Here is a 24,473-nt window from a genome sequence, read left to right on the forward strand (position 1 = left end):
GAATGGCGGGGAGTGTTCTGAAGTTGGGGGCTATTTCTTTTACCCCCGTGTCATGGTCAGATCACTATCTGGTGAACTTTGACCTCTCATTGCCACACACCCTCTGCAGGGGTAAAGGACCTATTAGAATGGTCCGCCCAAGGCGCCTGATGGATCCGGATGGATTCCTGACTGTGCTGGGGGAATTGGAACCTGCTGAAGGTCGCCCGGTCGAAGCCCTGGTGAGGGAGAGGAATGAGGAAATCACCAGGGCATTAGACCGGGTGGCTCCGAAACGTCCTCTCCCCCTGAATAGAACTCAGACCGCACCGTGGTACACACCCCAGTTGCGAAGTCTGAGACAGGAGGTGAGACGACTAGAACGCCGGTGGCGGAAATCCCGCTCTGAAGATGTTCGGACACAAGTAAGAGCAGCAATAGCTGCCTACCAGGTGGCAATAAAGGCAACAAAGAAGGATTTCTTTGCTGCCTCTATTGCATCTGCAGAGTGCTGTCCCAGGAAGCTGTTCCAAGTGGTCCGAAGCCTGGTCGGTCCAGTTGCTCAGGAACCCTTGGAACATTCAAAGGCTTCCTGTGACAAATTGGCAAGGCACTTCGCTGATAAAATTGAACACCTGAAGAACTCGATTCCGTACGCTGTGGATGCAGTGGAGGATCCTGAGTTGACCAGTTGCAATCCGGTTCAATGGGATTGGTTTCGGCCTCTTCCTTCTGAGGATGTGGACAAGGTACTTTCAACGGTGAAGCCTACCACCTGTCTGACTGATCCTTGCCCATCATGGTTCCTTATGAATTGTAAGGAGAAATTGGGCGAAGGGATCAGGGCGGTGGTAAATGCATCCTTGAAAGAGGGTGTACTGCCACCGGCCCTCAAGGAGGCAGTTATAAAACCTATTTTGAAAAAACCCTCCTTGGATCCCCAAGTCTTGAACAACTTTCGCCCCATTTCGAATTTGCCATTTTTGGGCAAGATCATTGAGCGAGTGGTGGCTAGCCAGTTGTCAGCACACTTGGATGAAGCGGATTACTTGGATCCATACCAATCGGGTTTCAGGACTGGACATAGTACTGAAACAGCCTTGGTCGCTCTGGTGGATGATATGAGGAGGGCATTAGACAGGGGAGAATTCACCTTTCTAGTCCTCCTAGATCTCTCAGCAGCTTTTGATACCGTCGACCACGGTATCCTGTTGGATCGCCTCGAAGGATTGGGAATAGGAGGCACTGTTTTACAGTGGTTCCGTTCCTTTCTCTCTGACAGGCACCAACAGGTAGCATTGGGAGATGAGGTTTCAGACCCTTGGCCCCTCACTTGTGGAGTGCCACAGGGCTCTATCCTCTCTCCCATGCTATTTAATATCTATATAAAACCGCTGGGAGCTATCATCAGGAGGTTTGGGCTGCGGTGTCACCAATATGCTGATGACACGCAGCTCTACTTCTCCTTTAAATCCTCACCGGAGTTGGCTGTGGAGACCTTGTCCAAGTGCCTGGAATCCGTGAGTGGGTGGATGGGAAGGAACAGGCTGAAGCTCAATCCTGATAAGACCGAGGTGCTGCTTGTGGGTGACAGGGGAAGGTTGGGTGTTGTTGACCTGAGGCTTAATGGGGTGAGCTTACCCCTGAAGGATCAGGTCCGCAGCCTTGGGGTTGTTCTTGATTCCAAGCAGTCCATGGAGGCGTAGATTTCGGCAGTGAGCCGGGCAGCTTGGTATCAACTACACCTCATATGGAGGCTGCAACCCTACCTCCCTATTCATCAGCTCCCACTGATAGTACATGCCCTGGTCACCTCGCGATTAGACTACTGCAATGCGCTCTACGTGGGGTTACCCTTGAAAACGGTCCGGAAATTACAATTGGTGCAGAATGCGGCGGCTCAGTTGCTTACAAACAGCTGCCGCCGCGATCACATCACGCCAGTGTTATTTCAACTATACTGGCTTCCAATTGTTTTCCGGGCCCAATTCAAGGTATTGGTGTTAACCTTTAAATCCCTATACAGTTTCGGTCCAGTTTACCTGAAGGAGCACCTCCAGCACCACAAATTAAGCCGCCCAACTAGATCAGCCACACAGGGCCTTCTCTCAGTCCCACCAACGAAAACAGCTAGGTTGGTGGGGACTAGGGGGAGGGCATTTTCAGTGGCGGCCCCCACTCTCTGGAACTCCCTCCTGTTTGATCTTCGCCATGCCCCTTCCCTGAATACATTCTGCTGAGCCTTAAAAACTTGGCTCTTTGGACAGGCCTTTGGGATCTCTGGGGTGGGCTAATTTTTTCTGTGATTGTTTATTGTTTTTGTGGAAACTGTTTATTGATTGCCCTACATAATTTATGCCTGCATCATTGTTGACTGCATTGTATTTTGTTTTGTAATCATAGTGTGTTTTATTGAATTTTAATGTGTACGTCGCCTAGAGTGGCTTCGGCCAGATAGGCGACACAAAAATAACATTTTATTATTTTATTATTATTAATTTGTTCTTTTGTCATTGTATTCCTGCCCTGGGACCAGCTGGTGAAGGGCAAGTCAGACATACAATAAATAAATAAACTTATACAATTTATTACCCACTTTTCACTAGCAATAGTCCCCACAGCGATTCTGAACACTTTATTATTATTATTTATTAATTAATTTCCTTTATGGAGTATCTCAAAGCGATTTCACAATCCAGTAAAAACACATATAAAACAACTGCATATATAAAAACAAATCCAATAGAGATCCTGACAGGGATAACAATCTCCATATAGAAGACTTGTTGAAAGAGGAACGACAATAAAGATGGCACCTGTCTGATACGTAATGGGACAGAGTTCCAAACGATAGGTGCCACCACATTAAAGGCCCAATTCTGATATTGTGCGGAATGACCTCTGATAAGACGGTATCTGCAGGAGGCCCTCTTTTGCAAAGCACAGTGATCAGTTGGGTACAGCATACCTTTACACAAAGTATACCAAGGCCTGAAAAAAGCATGAATCCATTTTCATGTGAAACTCTGGTTACAATAATATAAAATACTTTCAAGTAGACCTGGAGTAATTGCCTCTCATGAATCTGAATTAGGTGCCATTTACAATAGGTAAATAGGTTCTGTAGCGTTTGAAAGAACCATAGATGTTCTGTTGGTGCTCTTTGAAACCTTAAAATACACAATGTCCCAGAAGTTCTGAACACTTTAGGGCACCTCTTGGTTCCTGTGGTCTTCTGTAATCAGTCACTTAGGCAGCCTAATAAAAACAATAAAAGGGTGTCTCACACCATGCAGATCTTGGACACCATGAGCCTCCTCAGCTGCCTAGTCTGGTCCTAATGAGGACTCCCCCCCCCTCATTCCTACTAATGCTTGTCACTTAACTCAGGAGTGGAGAACCTTTGGCCCTCCAGACTTTACTGGACTCCAATTCCCATCTCTCTTAGCCAGTGATCAGGGATAATGGAAGTTGCAGTCCAAACAGCATCGGGAGGGCCAAAGGTTCCCCTTCCCTGACCTAGGTGCTCAGTGCCCTCTCTGTTCTGTTTCTTGCAAGATTTAGTGGACAGTGGTGCCACCAGGCTTCTGCTGGTCACTGCTTCCTTGCCTAACATCTGATCCTTGAATCTCAGCCTACACTCTTGAGGATTCCTTGTCTATTGCCGTTCCTTCTCACAGCATTCTGTCCTTCTTTTGTTCCTGGCTGTCCCGGAACAGCCCAGGTTCTTGCACCAAGGTGGATAAGCTAATGGTAAGGCAAGCCTTGCCAGCAGTCTTCATTCTCAACAGGCGTTTTCTTTATCCCAAATTTTCCAGTGACCCCAGGCCAGCTGGCTACCAAATAAACAGGTTATTAAAAGACATGTTGACATCTCAGGTCAAACCATCTGGTTTTGATTATAAAAATAAGTAACTTCCCAAGCTGTCGGCATGTTCTGGGTCCCTTCAAAATTGTCTCTGCCAGCTGCTCCTGAGAGAGATTTACTGTACTTGCTTCAGATTTTGTTGTTTTGCTTTCTTTGGATCATGCAAATTTGAAACGCAGAAGCATTACGATTAAGACGAGAGTGATTTAATCCTGTAAAAGATAACAGCATCAGCATATTGTGCTTTTAAAAAGACAATACCATGTTTGCTTATTGCTCTTGGATCTCACCCTTCCTGCAAGAAACTTAGAGTGGCATTTTACACATACACCACCACAACACAACGGCTTCCCAGTGGGATAGCATAGGATAAACAAGACTGATTTGCCCACCCTCACTCAATTACAAGAGATTTAAATGTTGAGTATCCAAAACCATCATGCTGGTTCTCCGTGATACTTAGCTTGGGTATGATCCATTAAACATATGGAAAAAATGGGATCCCCAAAAGATCTGTATTGTGACCAATGCTGCTAGCACTGAAAACCAAATTAATCAGCAGAGGCATGTGGTGCAACTCTTCCCGGACAATATTGCTTTGGTCTGCAAGCAATGCAGGACACATCTGAATGATTCCTCTCATCAGGCTCCTTCCGTATGGGAAGCTATCATGTCAAACAAAGCAGGTCTGCTGTAGCCTCCCTGACATTTAATTTTCTAAAAGTAAGGAGATTTCATATTATTTTACACACAGAGCACATTGAAACATGCAACCCACTGCTTGCATTCTGATTTGGAACAGTCCAGCTAGACCCATGTCACATGATCCTGTTGACTTGCAGCTCAGTCCTGCAGCTTGGGGTCTATGTGATTTACCAGCCTTGGTTCTCTGCTTGAGAGCAGGCTCCATTCTCTACCATAGTCTGATAGCTTGTGTAACGATGTCCACTGAGGCACGGATCAGTTAGTTTTGTCAAGCACATTGAAGTGCTGCTGCAGTTAAGTGCTGCTGGCAAAGCCAGCATTACCCATACAAAAAGTTAATAGTTTAGCAAATGACAGTTTGTTTGTTTATTATTTGATTTATATCCCGCCCTTCCTCCCAGCAGGAGCCCAGACAGTTGCTGGCTAAAGAGTGGGTTTCAGGATATGTGTATTGGGAAAAACAGAACAGTTTAATTTCTGGTTGTTCTTCTGCTTTAGCAGAAACTTTGTGCAATCTTGTCATTGACCTCCCAAATGAAGCCAAAAACGTTTGCACAAATGACCAAATAGACTTTGTGCTATCTGCAGAATTCTCTTCCTCTTGATTCTTATGTTCACTTTTGCTATTGTAAAATCACCATGCTGTATTTTTTCTGCATGTTGAATATTTTTGCTGAAATTACCATATGTTGGAGAACTTTAGCTTTTTAGAAACCCACCTTAATGTCTTCTACCACTAAATCATTCCTTTGTTGCTTTTTGACTACTTTTTTCTTCCTTGACATAAGGCATAATTTATACATGATCCCATTGTAGATGTTACTCATATGCAGATATATTTGGAACAAATATTGGGCAAGTGGAAATTATGGATAAAAGTTGCATTTCAATGTGATCTGACATGTAAAAATGTTTGTGAAAATCAGACCTTATGAGTCAGTGGCTGGAGAGGTTGCTATCACTTTTTTCTCTTATAGTCTTCTAGACCCTTTGGTACAAGCTTATTTCATATTCCGCAATATAGACATTTACCTTTAGGCTTCATCTGGCATTAAGGTTCAGTGTCAGCAAATACTTAACAATATACAGAACCATGAGATGCACATCTGTTTCAGTGCCCAGACATATATGCAGCAGAAGTAGTCTGCAACTGTCCGAATGTAGGATTTGACCATGAGTTCTCTTGTTTCACTGTGGAGAAGTAGCATTGTCATCCATCTCACCTGCACCAGAAAACCTGCTGTTTTCTTTGAGCTGTAAAATAATTTTCTTCTAACTTAACAATAGTGGAGATGTTGATGATGTTATCCATACATTGTGACAGCAAACACTCCTTATGATTACATTAACTTCTGAAAAGAAGGCCTTTCAAAAGCCACATGGTGCTTCAAATAGCTGTGTTGATTGTTCTGGTTATTGCCTCTGCTCAGATTGATATTTTCCCACAAGAATGATGTGCCAAGGCATATTGTTAAATGGAAAATGTTTTATTTTGTTTTTTGCTTGGGGGGGTTGGGTACTTACATGCAGGAATTTGTATTCCTTTGTGTCTTATTTTTTTAAATACAAGTTGCATCTTCTGTGGGGACTGATCATTAAGGGATCTGAGGAAACATGAGGGAAGAATTTAACCCTTTTCTCCCCACTGAAGTCCCAAGGAAAATCACTCTTCAGAAGTTAGTATTGCATTGAGGGGAAATCCATTGTTGCCAATGGGGGATTTATTCCCAAAGTGAATACCGGAAGAGGGACTTTCCTCAGGAGGGGAGAAAAGGGTTGAATTCCCTGCTCCATGACTCCTTGGATTCTGTTAATTATCAGCCCCACCCCCACTCACTGTTCTACCAGTTCCAGTGCATCTCTCTTTTGAAAATGGGGGCACATAATGCTAGTCAAACCCCATTCCTTACTGTAAAACCTGGTGGGAGCAGCTTGAGGGGTTTGGTTGTTTTTAATTCAGCTTCAGAGAGATTTCACACCTGATCAGCCCGTTCTCCCTCCAGGTGTGGCCAGTGGAAACACTTTGCTCTGGCAACTAGAGTGTTCACAGCTTCACTCAGAGTAGAAAACAGTGGACTAGCTGGACCAATGGTCTGTCTCAGTATAGGGCAGGGTTGTACACATATAGAGCAGAATCTCCCACTAAATACCATCTCAGACAGAGGAGTTGAACTCTCCCCTCCCCCACCACCCCAGGCCATCGCTCTCCTCACTGATGTTCCTCCCACACAAGTCAGAAGAGGATGTATTTCCAGAATGTTCCCCAAAACAGTAAATCTGGGATTATCTCATAGGCTGATTATGCCAAAGCTCTTTAGCCACAGCACTCTCAGAGAGCCGTAAATAAGTGGCAAGGCAGGCCATAATCATTTCTGTACATAAGCCATCCATGTGCATATTGTGTGCATGGTTCTACCGTGATTTTTTTTGTCAGCAGCTTTTGAGTATTTTTTAATACAAAGATGAGATTAAAATATTCTGAAATAAGTAAAAATAGATAAATATCAATAGAGAAACATGAAGATACCTTAGACTAGTCTATGAGGTGAAGACAGACATAACATTCTTAGTGTGGTTTGAAATGGAGTGCCGAATGTTACACTCACACCCTTTGGCTGGACTCTTTGTCCCCTGCAAAAGTGTGGGTGAAATGAATATTCAGCTACTTTCATGAGGTGGATGAATTTAGCTGAAATGTCACTGACTGACGTTCCCAGGGGCCAAGCACCTGATTCAGGCAGTGAAAAGCCTTTTTTGTTTTGAGAAGGAAAGAGAAGCCCTTGGCCACCTCATGTTTAAGGTCAGGTAAGACCAAAACGTTCATTAAATTCACATGCCCCTTGAAGATCACTCCAATTTTTAGGAGGTATTTTCACCTCCCCCCCAATTTGTTCCATTCTCAGGTATTCTCGAAAGATCTATTGCCTCCCCTCCTTCTGTTACCTTACTCCAGGTGTCACCAATATGGTACCTACAGACACATATGTGCCCACAGAGGCCTTCCCTAGTGCCCACAAGGTCTTGTCCCCCTGTTGAAATTAGCCTTAAAAGAAGCATTCTGTTGCAGACAGTAGGTCAGTTTGGGGTATGTGGGTTTGTGTGGTATCCACAACATTTTCTATGGTTTGCAAATGTGTCCATGGGTCCAAAAGCATTGGCAACCTATGCCATAAGCTCTATCAAAGATACCTCTGTAAGCTCCTTGGGGCAGGGACTTGCTTGTGTCATTCTTTGGAGGGATACATAAGCCGGCTGGCTGAGGTGGCCTGGGAGACCCAGGGCCTGCAGGAGAAAGAAAGCATCGCCCCAAGGGAAGGAGAGGCTGCTGCTGCTGTGCTGCTGCTGCTGTGCTGCTGCTGCTGTGCTGCTGCTGCTGTGCTGCTGCTGCTACTGTGGGACCACCATCTCCACCACCCTTCCCTGAGGGACTTCTGCCTGGCAGGACCAGGCCCCAGGTACCCAGCCAGCCAGGACTGATTCTTACCACCTGTCCCTCTTTGGAGGGATACATAAGCCGGCTGGCTGAGGTGGCCTGGGAGACGCAGTGCCTGCAGGAGGAAGAGACCATCGCCCAAGGGAAGGAGAGGCAGCGGCGGCGGCGGCGGCGGCGGCGGCGGCGGCGGCGGCGGCGGCGGCGGCGGCGGCGGCGGCGGCGGCGGCGGCGGCGGCGGCGGCGGCGGCGGCGGCGGCGGCGGCGGCTGCTGCTTTCTTTTCTTTTTCTTTTTCTTTTTTGTTGGTGTGTTGATGCAATTTGAGATGAATGGGTGCCTGATTATATGAATGTATGTCTGAGTGAGTGTGTATGTTTATATGCTGTATATATGGCTGTATATATAGCTGTTTTTATACGTTTAATTGTTGTATATTTTAGTTGTATTATGTGCTTCGGAGAGAGTTTTATCCATCAGGCGGGGAGACTTGAGGGGGCCCCAATTACCGTAGTGACGGGCAAAGGAAGGTATGGCGCTGTGAGAAGGACGTGCCAGGTAAGGGGAACGCGGTCCAGACATGTTGTGGCTGTGCCTTGTTCCGGTCCTTCCCACACCCGCAAGGTCGTTGGTAGTCCTATCAGCCAACTCTCAGATCTCCAGTTGCTGTTATTAAATGCCAGATCGGTATATAATAAAACCTCCCTCGTCCACGATTTGATTGTGGATGAGGCAGCCAATCTGGCATGTATAACCAAGACCTGGGTGGGTGAGCAGGGAGGAGTTGGTCTCTCTCAGCTCTGCCCACCGGGGTACTTGGTTCAGCATCATGGTAGATCTGAGGGTCGGGGAGGTGGGGTTGCTGTCATCTATAAGAGTTCCATCTCACTCACCAAGCACCATGTTCATTCAGTTACTGGCCTGGAGTGTTTGCACCTTGTGTTGGGCCAGAGGGACAGGCTGGGAATCCTTTTGGTGTACCGCCCACCTTGCTGCCCAATGGCTTCCCTAACTGAGCTGGCGGAAGTGGTCTCGGATATATTGTTGAGGTCCCCCAGACTAATAGTACTGGGGGATTTCAACATTCATGCCGAGACCACTTTGTCTGGCGCGGCTCAGGACTTCATGGCTTCCATGACAGCCATGGGGCTGTCTCAATATGTTAGTGGTCCAACACATGTATCGGGGCACACTCTAGACCTTGTTTTTGCTACTGAGCATGGGGAAAGTGATCTGGATGTGGGGAGTTTTACAACACTCCCTTTGTCATGGACAGACCACTGCTTGCTGAAGTTTAGACTTTCAGTAACCTCTTCCCTCTGCAAGGGTGGGGGACCTATTAAAATGGTCCGCCCCCGGAGACTAATGGATCCTGAAGGTTTTCAAAGGGCTCTGGGGGATTTTCCGGCTGATAGGACTGGCGCTCCTGCTGAAGCCCTGATCGCTCTGTGGAATACGGAGATGACCCGGGCTGTAAACACGATCGCTCCTGCACGCCCTCTCCTGTGTAGAGCTCATACAGCTCCATGGTATACTCCGGAGCTGAGAGCGATGAAGCAAGATAGGAGGAGGCTTGAGCGGAAATGGAGACGAACTCCCGACGGATACAATTATGCGCTGGTTAGTGCTTCGACTAAGCTGTATGTAGGAGCAGTGAAGGCAGCTAAAAAACATCATTTTGCTGCCACTATTAAATCATCTCTTTGCCGCCCAGCGGAGCTCTTTCGAGTTGTCCGGGGGCTTCTCCATTCAAACCCTCCGGACACGGTGGAATCATCGGAGGCCCGCTGTAATCAGTTTGCCGATCACTTCCAGAATAAGATCTCATGTATCCGCCAGGACCTAGACTCTCAAGTTATAGCAGTAGATCCTAGTGAGATGTCCGGAGCACAGTCTTGTCCTGTTTTGTTGAATGAGCTTCAGTTGGTTCAACTCGAGGACGTGGACAAGGTGCTTGGACAGGTACGTGCAACCACTTCGGTACTGGATCCTTGCCCCTCCTGGCTGATAAAAACTAGTAGGAATGGAACAGGTAGCTGGGCCAAGGAAGTGATAAATGCCTCTTTACGAGAGGGAGTGGTCCCGGGCTGTCTGAAAGAGGCAGTGGTGAGACCACTCCTGAAAAAGCCTTCCTTGGACCCAGACAATTTTAACAGCTACAGGCCAGTGGCGAATGTTCCATTCCTGGGCAAGGTCTTGGAACGGGTGGTTGCTGGCCAGCTCCAGGCGCTATTGGATGAAACTGATTATCTAGATCCATTTCAATCGGGTTTTAGGCCCGGTTTTGGCACTGAGACAGCCTTGGTCGCCCTGTACGATGACCTATGTGAGGAAAGAGACAGAGGGAGTGTAACTCTGTTGATTCTCCTTGATCTCTCAGCGGCTTTTGATACCATCGACCATGGTATCCTTCTGGAGAGGCTCGCGGAGTTGGGAGTTGGAGGTACTGCTTGGCAGTGGTTCCGCTCCTACTTGGCGGGTCGTCTCCAGAAGGTAGTGCTTGGGGAACATTGCTCGACACAGCGGGCTCTCCAATATGGGGTCCCGCAGGGGTCAGTTTTGTCCCCCCTGCTTTTTAATATCTACATGAAGCCGTTGGGAGAGGTCATCAGGAGTTTTGGAGTGCGTTGTCATCAGTATGCTGATGACACGCAGCTCTACTTCTCCTTTTCATCTTCTTCAGGTGAGGCTGTCGATTTGCTGAACCGTTGCCTGGCCTCGACAATGGACTGGATGAGAGTTAACAAACTGAAGCTCAATCCAGACAAGACTGAGATGCTGTTGGTGGATGGGTTCTCTGATCGGATGGTGGATATATACCCTGTCCTGGACGGGGTTACACTCCCCCTAAAGGACCGGGTTCGTAGTCTGGGAGTCTTTTTAGACTCTTCCCTCTCACTTGAGGCTCAAGTAGCCTCGGTGGTTAGGAATGCGTTTTACCAACTTCAGTTGGTAGCCCAGCTACGTCCCTATTTGAGTAAAGAGGACCTTACATCAGTGGTACATGCTCTGGTAACCTCACGTTTGGATTACTGTAATGCGCTTTACGTAGGGCTACCTTTGAAGACAGTTCGGAAGCTACAACTAGTGCAAAATGCGGCGGCCAGATTGCTGACAAGGACCAAGCGGTCCGAGCATATAACACCTGTTCTGGCCAGCTTGCACTGGTTGCCAATATGTTTCCGGGCCAGATTCAAAGTGTTGGTATTAACCTATAAAGCCTTATACGGTGCGGGACCACGATACCTTGCGGAACGCCTCTTCCGATATGAACCGGCCCGTGCACTACGTTCTGCTACAAAGGCCCTCCTCCGGGTTCCAACTCACAGGGAGGCCCGGAGGGTGATGACAAGATCTAGGGCCTTCTCAGTGGTGGCCCCCGAACTATGGAACAGTCTCCCCGAGGAAGTACGCCTGGCGCCGACTCTGCTCTCCTTCCGGCGCCAGGTCAAAACCTTCCTATTCTCTGAAGCATTTTAAGTTACACTGATTTAATTTTAAAAATGTTTATTGTATTGGATTGTTGATTGTATTTTAGTATTATTTTGTTATTCATTGTATTTTTATGCTATTTTATGTTCACCGCCCAGAGAGCTATTGCTAGTCGGGCGGTATATAAATTTAATAAATAATAATAATAATAAATAATTCTGTAAACAACTGTATAAATCAATTCAGCTATCATCTTTAACTGCTGTCATTTAACTGCTGATGTTCTGGTGGTGGTGGTGAAGCTAATCAGAAGTAGTTTGCTAATAAGCATATTTGTTCCAACGTAAAAGCCAGTTGCAACATTTTGACCACAGAGGCTGCTCCATCCTCCTGTCTAGGCATGTACTCACATGAGCAAATGCTCTTTGTGAACTGGATGATCATGGATATATTCTTTTAATCATGACAGCTAGCCTTAGAAATTGCCATTGACTATGACCAGGATCAAGAAAGGCACAAGTTTCCTTTCAGAAGATATCCACACAAGACCCTAACTTGCTTTTCAGTTCCCCATTTTTTAAAAAAAGGAACAAGAGTTGTCCAAAATGAAATGTTTTATATTTCCTCCAATATCCCCTTCCAACAGCTCTCATGCCTGTGAACGATCTCACACATTTAAATGCAATGAAAATGTCCTTCTGTTATAGTTATTGGTGTCCTTCAGAAAATGTTCTGTCCGTGTGCTGAGATCTACTAGGGTACACAGCAAAGACTTTCTCCTTGACAGCACCACTCTCTTCCACATACATCCACAGAAGGAATTTATATGCATACAGAAATTTGTTCTAGTCTGCCTGGCCAGGCCACACATAAATTATTTAAGGGCATTCAAAGTGCTATGAAAGCAAAACCCAAATCCACCCCTTTCCAATTTGCAAATGTCTCCCTGCTCTCTGCTAGGTCACCTTGATGCAAGTCTTGCTTTCCATAAGTGACTAGATGAGTGGCCATTTACAAAGCTGGGTCCACTTGAGCTCAATGCTATCCACTTTCAGAAAGCAAGCAAAAACCTTCATTAACTTTGTAAACTCATACTACCCATAGTCTTCAGCCTTCTCATGTTCCCAGTCTTTAGTGGGCAGACCATTTGCCACTAAAGAAAAATGCTTCAGGGGTATGCTTGTACGGTTTTTAAAAGGAGCCATTAGGGATTCATTGATTTGATCTTAATTCTAGTTTCCAGTTATTGGCACTTTGATTGTTTTAGTATGCTTGAATGATGGTATAGTTATTGGTGTTTTATACCAATTGATTATATTGGTTTTGTTTTACTGATGGAATATCCTTTGAGCTCTCATCTGAGGTGCAGGGGGAAAATGAAATATCAGTTGAAATTAGTAGTAGCAGTAGTAAACTTCAATAAATAAATAAAGGTGTAATGAGCAATCATAATTACCTTTACTGTGTATATACTGCAGCCTTCAGCTAGGACTTAAGATTCATTCTGAGGTCTCCTCTTGAACCTGCAGGCATTAAAGGTCACAGAAAGGGAAAGAAGGACCCTACCAGCCAAATCCTAAAAGCCTTATCTAGTTTTCATTGCAGGAAGCAATCCTAGCAAAAACTTCAGCCCTGGTTGTAGTAGTAGAGATATTTGTGGACTACCTGCTCAAGAGATGGGTTAATCTAATTAACACAGCTGTGGTTTTAAATTTGAAAAGAGTCCCCTAGTCTAGATTTCTATAGCGTGGTCAGTTATAATAATGTGACCCCCTCCCACCCCGCTTGCCTGTCATGCTCGATTTAACATTAGCTTGGTACAACCAAGCAAAGGGCAGGAATAGATGGGCAATGTCGTAATTCATTCATCCTCCTCAGAACAGAATGATCTCTCCAGTGATAAGTCAGGGCTGTAGTCCAATGACGCAAAAGCTAACCTTCAGTTATCTGCATCTGACTGATAGCTGTGAGAAGGATGGAATAGTCTTTCCATCAGTTTCAATGGGCTTTAGGCCGGCTCTGCATGAACATGCGGGGCAAGCAATGCCTCATGTTTCCTTGCAATTAGCATTCACTTGCTTTGCCCTCCCTCCGTCTTCACGCAATCCCACCATGCGAATTGTTTTCTGGACAAGATGGGGCTTTTGCAGGGAGGCTTGTGGGGCTCTTGCTGTGCTTATTTTGTACACGTCTCACCATGATGCATTTCGTGTCCATAGAACCAACAAAGGTCATCCAAGGCTGTGCTCAGATGATTTTGCTTTGTGCAAGCCTGCACCATGCTGTCATAAGCAAACCTGTACATTTCCTCCCCCTCCCCCCGGTGGGACTGCTTCTTGCACTTCCAGTTCTATTCACAGTGAGAAAAACTCCAAATCTGGAGAACATGGAATCTTTTGCTGATGCACCAAGGGCATATTGAAGCATTCTAGAGCAGGGGTGAGGAACCTCAGGCCCAGATGCCAAATGAAGCCCTCTGATCCTCTGTCTAGTCCTCGAGATTCTCCTTAGGCTATATTCTTCACCAGTCCTGCTCCACTCACTCCTTGAGTGCATTTGCCTGGCTGTGATATGTCCTCGAACTGTGATGATGCCTCCTACTTGCCTGAATGAAGAGTTTTGTGTGTGTATAAACCTCTGATTTATTTTGTGCCAAGGAAAGAGTCACAACAATTGCTCCAGCCATGTTTGCCTTTGGGCCCACCCACCACTGGCATGAGGCATCTCAGAAGGTTGACCACAAGGAAATGCAGCCCACAGGCTGAAAAATATGTCTCACCCCTTTGCCAGAGTGACCTTGTGCAACCTGATCCCTTCCCAATGTAATGGACTTTAACTCCCATTAGTCCCAGCTAGCATGGCCAATAGTTAAAAGGATGATGGTAGTCCAAAACACCTGAAGGGCACCAGGTTGAGGAACAATATGCTCAAAGCACTGTACCCCACAACTGATGGACAGAGGCGGTTCTTAAAACATTTTGGCACATTGGCTGCTGGTCTGGAGCTTTAAGAACCTACATTTCTTACTAAGTATGTGTTGTGTTTTATTATCTCCCTTGTTGATTCATTGAAAGGTTTGCACAGTCGGAATTTATTGACGTCACTATTGATAGATGTTGTTACACGTTTTATTAATTCCATTGTTAAATCCCCTGCCCCTCCTTATTATAAGACGGAAACGTTATTGTGGCATTTTCATTGCTAGATCATTTTTCATATTGTTTGGTTTGTTTTTATTATTATTGCCTTTATTGTGGCAAGCTATTGTTAACTACTTTTGGACTTCCTGTCGGAAAGAAAAGTGGGTCACAGACATTAAGAGGGGATGAAACAGAAATGAAAGTTTGAGGCAGTTCTTCTTAGAAAAATATGCATTGTTGCTTTTGACCTCAGTAGGGGAGATCAGTGAAAGAATTGTCTGTACCCAATCTCTGCCACAGTGATATGCCTTCCCCTCCCTAAATAAAAGGGAATAGCAAAGAGACTCCTTTGTGGGTTACTGGCTTCTCCCACCCCCACCCATATTTAGTATGAAACAGAGGCAGACTTATGGAGACTCCAGCCCATCTCTGCAATGGAGCAGAGTGAGGAGGGGCAAAAGGCAGGATGGCATAGTTCAGCCTTCAGAGCCAATGAAAATGAGGGCTGCAGATGGACCAGCTGGTGTGCAACAGCTGGGGTGGCCATGTATCCCACTTCCCAGAGGACAGTCCTCTGTTTTAACGGTTGTCCAGTCCAAGTCCTGTTTAAAGATAAAGAATCCAAAGAAGGGAGAGCAGGGAAGTGCCTTGAAATTGCCCATCAGCAGTTAGCACCTGGACAGCTGACTGAGGTGGCACACAGGTCACCTGGTCACAGCCTCTCCCCACTGAGGCATTTTGCATTTATATTGACATTGTCGTTATTTCTAAATTTGCATCTGCACATGAAAAATGGACTGCCTTCACATCAATTCCAACTTATGGTGAACCTACGAATAGGGTTTTCATGGTAAGTGGTATTCAGAGGTGGTTTTACCATTGCCTTCCTCTGAGTCTGAGAGGCAGTGACTGGCCCAAGGTCACCCAGTGAGCTTCATGGCTGTGTGGGGATTCGAACCCTGGTCTCCCAGGATGTAGTCCAACACCTTAACCACAAACTGCAAATTTTACATCCTCTTTTTTGGCAATGCACAAGTGGCCACCCTACTGCTAGCTAGCTCCTTCTGCCCTCCTAATTCCCAGAACGCCCTTCAGAAGCAGTCACAGCGGCCATCTCTTCTACTTGGAGGAGCTAGTGGAAGAACTCGAGCCATGATAAGGCGATTCAACGAGCTTTTTTCAGTGTATTTATCGCTTCACACAAGAGAAGCCCCAAAGTGATTTACAGGGATAGCATACAATACAGTAAACATCCATTAAAACGAAACAGATATGCTAAAAGTGTTCGATATAAATATACTGAAAGACAAGGAATCCTCCTTCCAAAATGCCTCCTGCCTGACACTCACACTGATGAGCGTTGTGCTAATATATAGTCAAGAATATATTATTAACAGACACCACAGGGGCAATAGGTAAAAGGTTGGGTGTGTAATCAGATAAGTCGTCTCACTATTGGGATTCTTAATCCATTTTAAAACAACTTAAAACTGGCGCAAAGGAGAACAGCCGCAATTGTGTGTCTGTCTCCTTTTTTTCTTTACAGAGAACAGAATGACTTTGGGATGAGGAAGGCAAATATGTGGGGGGGGGTTGCCTCTCCATTAGTCTTCCTCAATTTTCCACCCTGTTCATTCACTGTATATTCAAAAGCTGTCTTTTTTCTGCCTTTTACTAGAGATCTTACCCAGTTACAAACCTCCCCTCCTGCAGTAGCTTCCCTGCAACAATTATAAATGTGTTAGCAGGACTAAGAACCCGAGCCTATTATCATTGTCATCAACCACACATTTTCCACTGAAAATGGAGGCGGTGGTGCCCTGCCCAAGCACAGGAATGAACACAACTATTCATTTGACTTCTTCATTGTAAAGTGTTAGATTACATTGTAGGCTGTCCTGTTCTGGACCAACTTCTACTGAGTGTTCTTCATCTGCAGCTACAGTCAGATGAGCAGTTGAAAAATGACTTTTACTTTCCAGGCTGCAGGATTACTTTCATGCATACAGCAACATCAGAACACGCCCAGAAATTCTCATTTTAACTATCCTACAAACCTCTTATCACGAGGTATAGTATGGCCCTCTCCCTTGGCGCCACCCTCCAAACCTTCCTGGGGGGGGGTACCAGGAGGACGGCTTCAGATGAAAACCAAAGCATCCAGTTAGGTACATATCTCTCTCCTCCTGTAAAAAAATAATAAAAAGTGGCAAGGCAATTCTCTACCCCCTAGCAAGGCTGCCCCCCAGTAGTGTAGCAGAAGAAGTTGGGAGAGTGCAGCACCGGGACTTTTTTTTTTTTCAAGAACAGGAGCAATAACATCATCTGCTGGATTACCAGCATAAGCTCTCCTTCTCTTCCAAGTGAATGAAGTGATAACTAGGCTCCCATATGTAACTGTTTGGGACAGATTAGCCAGAGGAAGTTGGAGAATGAGGGAGTAGTCAAGTAGATGCTGGATACTCCTTACCTTTCCTTTGACAAGGTTCCTACTTCACACCAGCAATTGTAAATGGTGGCATTTCTTTGTAAGATGGTTTGCATTTCTAAATTTAAAGCTTAAGGTCTGCATTTCAGCTGTGGCTGAAGATCTTTTGTTAAAGCTTAATGTGTTTGATAAGTTTAGAAGTAAGCACCAGTCAGACATTAAGCACCACCAAGTTCAATGGAGCTTACTCCCAGACAACTGTATCTACAACTGCAGGCACACTATATGTATATAAAAAAAGTTTAGTGTTTGTGATGCCACAGGATTCCTTCTTGAATGACTACTCATTCCTCCTTCCCTTTTACTTAAAAAAAATACTGCATTTTTTAAATTCCCTTTAGAGGCATAGCTTATGGACTGTGGGGTCATGGCCATGGGAGCTGTCAAAAAGTACCACTATACTACCAGCTGTCTCCACCACGAGAAGACTATCCTGCTTCTTCCATTTTTGTAGGAATGAGCTTTCACTCCACAGCTGCTGATTTCTCACTCACACAAATATAGCATATACAGGAAAGTGTGATTTGCTTTATTGTCAGGAAATGCCTTTAGTTGGTAAGCTTGATCACTCTTTTTGTTCTTCTTCAGCCACGTGACTCAGACAACATCCTGGATCCATCCTGTCACCAACATACTTGCCTTGTCATGCTCTGAAGACAATGAAGATGATGGCTTCAGAGAACTCCCAGATCCCAAAGGCTGAGAACATCCACTGGTGGACAACAGATTCAAATTGGTGTCATTCCTATTATCAAAAGTTGACCCACTTCCAATACTCTAGTGCCAAGGAACTAGTTCCAGCTGAACCGATTTTGCAACATTACTATTGCTTGTGTGGGACTAGGTCCACAGGCTAAATAACCCTCCTCAGAATATCTATCTGCACCGATAGCCTTTCTCTGGCATATAGATAAACCCGGCCTCACCAAGCAAGTTGTGCAAGCTCATCTGCTTTTTTAAAAAAGAACAATTCACACCTGTTTTTACTCCTAATACCTATTAATCATTTCTATATCTATAGCCCATATGAATAAAACCTGATCCCCAACATTGCATCATGCTTCTAGGGGGAAGCCAGGGACCAAGAAACAGAAGCCAGGATGGTTGTGTGGAGACAGGAGCAGGCTTGATTCTCAATGGCTGGGCACACTGGATGTCACCGGATGTAGTCCCTGCACCCTGTAAGGCACCTCTGTATGTTCTCCCATATACGTGGAATTGTCATTATGGAGAAAAGTAAAGCACTCCAACTGTGGGCAAGTCATGCCTCTGAATACACCCTGCCTGGCATAATGATGGGCATTTTGCTAGAGGAAGAGCCAGAGTCTTGGTGGGTAAAACACAAGGGCTTCAAGTGGCTGGTAGGTTGCCCTCTGAGGAACACAGACCTGAGGGTATTCAAATTGCGAGGGATCACAAGTGGAGAGAGTGCTGTGGTGCTCATGTCCTGTTTGTGGTCTTCCCAAGAGGTATCTGTTGGCCCCTGTGGGAAGAGGATGCTAGACTAGGTAGGCCTTTGGTCTGCCCCAGCAGGGCTACACCTATAATCCTAAATTACTTTACTTGTCATGGTTTCCACATCTTCAGGGACCCTGGAGAACTGTAACTCTGTAAGGTGGTAGAGAACTTAGCACTGTGCTGTAACAACAGTCCCTGGTGTCTCTGTGAAAAGCCATATGAGTAAACTGGGTTACATCTGTAGTGTAGATGTAGCCTAATTCAGATAGTGTTGCCCTGTGACAGTCGGACTTCATTGGCATAGTGGTTATGGCTCTAAACTGAACTGGATCTTCTGTGAAAGGAGGCAGTAGCAGCACAGTTCCTGCTTGCTCCTAGCAAGGAATGGATGTATTTTTCCCAACCTCAAATCTTCAGTTTCATGCCCTTTCCAAGTAATGAATAAACTGAATAAATTAGGTCAATGTTTTTCTCCTACTAATGGCCATAGTTACAATCTTTGTCTCCATCTGTATTTCAGCAATCTGAAGATGTTTCTGTGTCTTTGCTCACTAATTAATGACTTCTTTGAAGTAGGTTGCTACATCCAGTTTGTTGCTTCTTTATACTAGCTGGTCAAATGAGCTACTATCAGTTCACATCATTTACTACCATGTCTTGATTCCCGGGATATACATTTATATAATGAGATTATACTCTCTGTTTAAAAGCATAAGATGTGCCAGTCCTGATTTGCTTGCTTTCTGTGTTTAAATCACAAGGTAAATTTGATTATGCAGAGAAGTGTAAACAGAGAAAATAGACTGACGATACAATGCCTCGAACAGTTTGTAACACATCAGACAATAACGTTTTTTCTAAATTTATAATAAAATGAATTGTGCTAACTTTAAAATTTTTATTCTTCTCATTTCCCATGCCTGGATCTTCTGGGTGGACTAGTCTATTTCTAAAAGGGACAGGTGGGGTTTCCACACCTTGCTCACTCCTTCTCTCTACTTATGGAATGTGATAAGCTGGAGAAAAAGGTACTCTCCTTGCATTGCCATATAGTGTGACTAAATCAGGTTTTTGAAATCTGGAGCAAAGTATTTCCTTTTGTTCAAGCTATAGTTAGCAATCATGAGGACTAGAAGCCCTATTCAATTGTATCTCAAAACATAGGGCTCATCTACACGGGTGTAGTGTGTCTTTGTGCTACTCACATCCCCTTTTAATTTGCATGGTTCACATGACGATACTGGCAAAAAGAAGCTATCACATAGTTTCACTCCTGTAAATCCGTACTAACCCAATCCTCTGATAATCCAAAAAGGGAAGGGAAAAACGTCTTCACTCCCTTTCGCTAGTGGTTGCAGACACTTTGCTCTGATGCTTTTAAGTGGGTATGTCAATCGTTCCCCTTTCCATGCCCACTCCTTCCTCCTCCTTTCATTTCACTTCCTGTAGGCTGAAGAGAAACTTCCACTACTCTCTCCCATTCTGCAAGCCTTTTTTATGTTGCTGCAACCTGCACCTTATTTTTCTTTCCCCCCTAACTTGTGCACAAAAGCATAACACTGCTCAAACAAAGATTTGTATTTCATCTGTATTGTACCAGTGAAAATACAAACAATCACACTTCTGGGGTTTTGTTCCAAAAAATGAAACTTACTGGTAGAACAGAGAGAGCCAGTGTGGTGTAGTGGTTAAGGTGTTGGACTACGACCTGGGAGACCACGGTTCGAATCTCCACACAGCCATGAAACTCACTGGGCCAGTCACTGCCTCTCATCATGAAAACCCTATTCATAGGGTCGCAATAAGTTGGAATCGACTTGAAGGCAGTACATTTACATTTTTACTGGTAGAACAAACTGAGCATGCTCAGTTGCAGGTAACCAGAGGGAGTGGAAATGTAAAATTAGAGGGTGTGGTCTTTAGGAATCTGTGTGATTGATGCTTCCCCCCAAGTGTGACTAGAAAACACCATGTTTGCAGCTGGCATTGAGCCCTTACTGTAGACAGTGCAAACAGAAAATGGAGGTAAAAACAGTGTCTTTAGCACAAAGTTGTGCTACCATGTGGATAACCCCATAGGTGCAAACTGTGGCCTAAAAATCATCTGCCCATTCCAGAGCAAATGCCAAACTGCTGCATGAGCAGGTTTCCCCCTACACTTCATGCGTGTGTGTATGGCTCAACACACCTTCCTTTGCACATGCACAGACATTACCGCCATTGAAGTTAGATGGGAATGCTGTGGGCAAAGGAGAGTTTGGTGTGCATATCAAAGCTCCTGAGTCTGCAAGAAATTACTGGTTTGTATCACCGACTCTACATATATCTGAGCTGCCTAAAATGTAATTAACAAGCCAGAGCCTACAGAAATCTATAAAAGGAAAACAAGTTCTCCGTCTCCAAAATACACCATATCTTCTACTGAATATTAATCAGGACTTTGCTTCAGGATATATTTGACTCATGAGATCAATACATTACCAGTCGCATAGTGTCTGCTGGCAAAAGAAGTATCTTTTGGAATAACTATATGCACTGGAACTCTTTTAGGCTGCAATCTTGTACACACTTGGGAGGAAGTACCACTGAATTCATTAGAGCTAGCTTCTAAGTAGATTTGTTAACTGCCTTTTCAGGACTGGGCTTTGTAGTGGAATTTTCTCTCCCCCCTTTTAATGTATGAGAGAGAAAGGCTCAGTGATTCCTAGAAGGCATGTTCAGCCAACTCCCTCTAGTTTTCCATATGCAGTTAACCAGTATCATAATTCCTTCCATGCAAGCCACTCCATGGTTCCCAAGTGAGTGATTCATTATGTTACATCAGTTTCAGGCATGCAGACAGGGGATGTGTCATGGTGGGAATGAGGTTTGGGGGGAGGAGGGAAGCCTCATTTGGAAGGCAGCTGATGAATCAGCTGAAATGGACACCATTTTAAAAAAAGAAAGAAAATAAATCCTTGCCCAAGGTAAATAGTACCAACTGGGCCAGCTTAAGGTGGGGAGGAGCAAAGCAGCTGCAAGCTCCTCTCTGGGGATCCCACACATTTGTGCAGTCTTGCTAAGCCATAGTTTGGCTTATCATGTGATGTGAGCCAGCCCATTGTGTCTAGATTGCAACCCATTGGCTTTGTCCTGGAGAATTTAATAACAGCCATTGATAACGGAGCCAGCCTTCATAGAATTTATAGAGGTGGATGGGTTGCTGGAGGTACTCTAGTACTGTCCCTGTTCAGTACAGCATGCAGTTACAGTATCTCTCATGGATCTGGCATCTGCTTAACAGGGGAACCTGCCACTCCTGAGGCAATCTGTGTTCCATTGTCAAGCATCCCCTTGACAAGTTTCCCCATGTGTTTTGCTGAAATCTGCTTCCCTGCCATTCCCATCAGTTCTAGTCCTGCCCTCTGGAGCAGCAGAGGTGCCTTCCTCTGCATCTGCCTTTGGCTCTGCTCCCTGGTCATGAGTGCAATGAAAACAGTATGAGAGAATTTTGGGAATGCAAAATGCATCATATCCCAAGAGCTCCCAAAACAGAACTCCATTCTATCGACAGTTCTAAGAAGTTGTTGTACTGTGGCCTTTGGGGAGGTTTATGTGACACTCCAGTAATGGGGGGGGGAAGGGACCACAGAATTTTTAATAGGAATAATAATGAAAGAATGTATATGTAAATGGTGAAGAAGAAATTCTGGGATGCTCCTAAAACCAGCATTTCTGCCTAGTAATATGCAGTAAAAAGCTTTCTGAAGAGTTCTAAAGAGAAAAGATCCAGTGCCAGCATTGAATTTCATCTCTTTGAAGTCTTTTGTATTAAACCCCTTGCTCATTTTTTCCTCTTTAGTATTCACAGTGGTTTGAGGGTTGTTTTAGGAGACTGAAGGCAGATTTTAAAATAATTAATTGCTTGTGGCAGACTGAGAAGACAACTCAGTAGGGATAATGATGGCAATGGCTTGGTCATCAACATCAAGACTCTGCTAGAGGTCAGAGCAGGACTTGGTTCTCCCTGAAGGGAACCGTACAGAGGGTGAGATCAGGAAATAGCGAGGCCAAACCAGGACCATCAGGCTTCACGACATCCCAGCTGTGGGCATTTCCAATAGAGAGCCCAAGCTCCGAGGCAGAAGCTGAGCCACCTCCAAAGCCAAGAGAGTGCTGGCACATGAAGATGCAAGAAGATGAAAGCCAAGACCTCCACGAGAGTAATAGGCTACTTGTGAGGAGCTGCTTCCTCATGAGTAGACCAAATTCCTCAGATAACTCTGATGACCAGCAGCTGTGCCTAGGGTAGGGCTTCACAGGCCCCTGGATTAAAAAAAAATTCAATCCATTAGGACACTGTTCTTCAACCTTGGGTCCCCAGATGTTGCTGGACCACAACTCCCATCAAGCCCAGCCAGTTTAGCCAATGGCCATGGTTGGGGGAGTTGTCACCCAACAACATCTGGGGACCCTAGGTTGAAAAAGAATGCCTTAAGAAAGTGGCTGGAGCAGCTTCTGTACTCCAGCTTCTTGACTAGCTGTGCTGGCTTGTGAAACCAACTTCCCTAGGTGTATGACCTTGGCCTGTGACTGAACTTCATTTCTCTTGACACCCACTCATACCCTGAAACATGACCTTGGACTGTGACCTGCCCTCGCTGTCTGAACTCTGACATCTGGCATCCTTATCCCCTGAAGCAGGCCAGTCTGTTCACAGTTGGAGATAGGATACTGGGTTAGATGTGTGATTCCTTCTAATTAAAATAGGCAAGGAAGTAAGATCACCGGATTAAACACTGCTTGGGTCACTCCCATTAGCACAACAAGGGCAGCACGTCTCTAGCTCTGCCTACAATTCATTATCAACAGAGCTGCATGTGAAAGGCCTTTCCTGCTCTCACTGAGCTTGTTTAGTGTCTGCTAGAAAAGTAATACCTGTCATGTGATTAATTACTTAAGTTTGCATGAGTAGCTAATCATGATGTAGACAAGTAAGGAGGACACTAGATGATGGGGATGTGTATATTCAGGCTGTGCGCATCCCTCCCTATCTGCCCTGTGTCCCTGTTCCATGGGCCCTGGGGAGGGCCTCTCTACCCTGTTCCACAGAATTCTCTGCATGCAGAGGATTTGGATACCACATAGTGCTTGGGGAGACCTGGCAGGAAGGAGAGGCCAGGCAGGCAAGATACCTACCTTCTCCCACAAAGAGGTGCTGCCTTTCCCCACTTTCCTTTCTTCCCTCACATGCCTGCCTCTTCTTTCTGCCTGATGCCTCGCCCCTTGAGCCTTACATCAGCTCCTTTGTCATGGACAGATCACTGCTTGTTGAGGTTTAGACTCGCTATGACTTTCCCCCTCTGCAAGGGTGGGGGACCCATTAAGATGGTCTGCCCCCGGAGGCTGCTGGATCCTGATGGTTTTCAAAAAGCTCTGGGGAGTTTTCCGGCTGATAAGGCTGGCGCTCATGTCGACACCCTGGCCGATCTGTGGAATGCGGAGATGACCCAGGTAGTTGACATGATTGCTCCTGTGCGCCCTCTCCTTTGTAGAGCTCACACAGCTCCATGGTATACTCCGGAGCTGAGGGCGATGAAACAATATAGGAGACGGCTTGAGTGCAGATGGAGGCGGACTCCTGACGAATGCAACTTTGCACTGGTGAGTGCTTACAATAAGATGTATTTTGGGGCAGTGCAGGCAGCAAAGAAACAACATATCACTGCCTCTATTCAATCTTCTATCTCTCGTCCGGCGGAGCTTTTTCAGACTGTCAAGGGGCTTTTACATTCTGGCCATAAGGACGTGATTGAATCTTCTAAAGCACGCTGTGACGAATTTGCCAAGCACTTCCAGAATAAAATCTCTTGCGTCCGTCAGGACTTAGACTCCAATGTTATAGCAGTTGAATCAAATGAGGTCTCCGGAGCACAGTCTGGTCATGTTTTGTTGGATGAGTTTCAATTGGTGCAGCTTGAGGACGTCGACAAGGT

The 24,473-nt window shown here is 45.3% G+C and overlaps 1 protein-coding gene across 2 annotated transcripts in view; it reads left to right on the forward strand.

The window, feature by feature from the left end:
- The window catches only part of STXBP4 (syntaxin binding protein 4), a 211,224-nt gene extending 191,831 nt beyond the window's left edge, over nucleotides 1–19,393 (forward strand). For both annotated transcript variants that reach the window (XM_061615297.1, XM_061615301.1), the window contains one exon: nucleotides 17,629–19,393. In XM_061615297.1, coding sequence (XP_061471281.1) covers nucleotides 17,629–17,743 — 115 coding nt within the window. In that variant the 3' untranslated portion in view covers nucleotides 17,744–19,393. The remainder of the gene's footprint in view (nucleotides 1–17,628) is intronic.
- Nucleotides 19,394–24,473: the final 5,080 nt, after the last annotated feature.

This window comes from Rhineura floridana, chromosome 3, assembly GCF_030035675.1.
Source record: "Rhineura floridana isolate rRhiFlo1 chromosome 3, rRhiFlo1.hap2, whole genome shotgun sequence".
Lineage (NCBI taxonomy): Eukaryota > Metazoa > Chordata > Lepidosauria > Squamata > Rhineuridae > Rhineura > Rhineura floridana.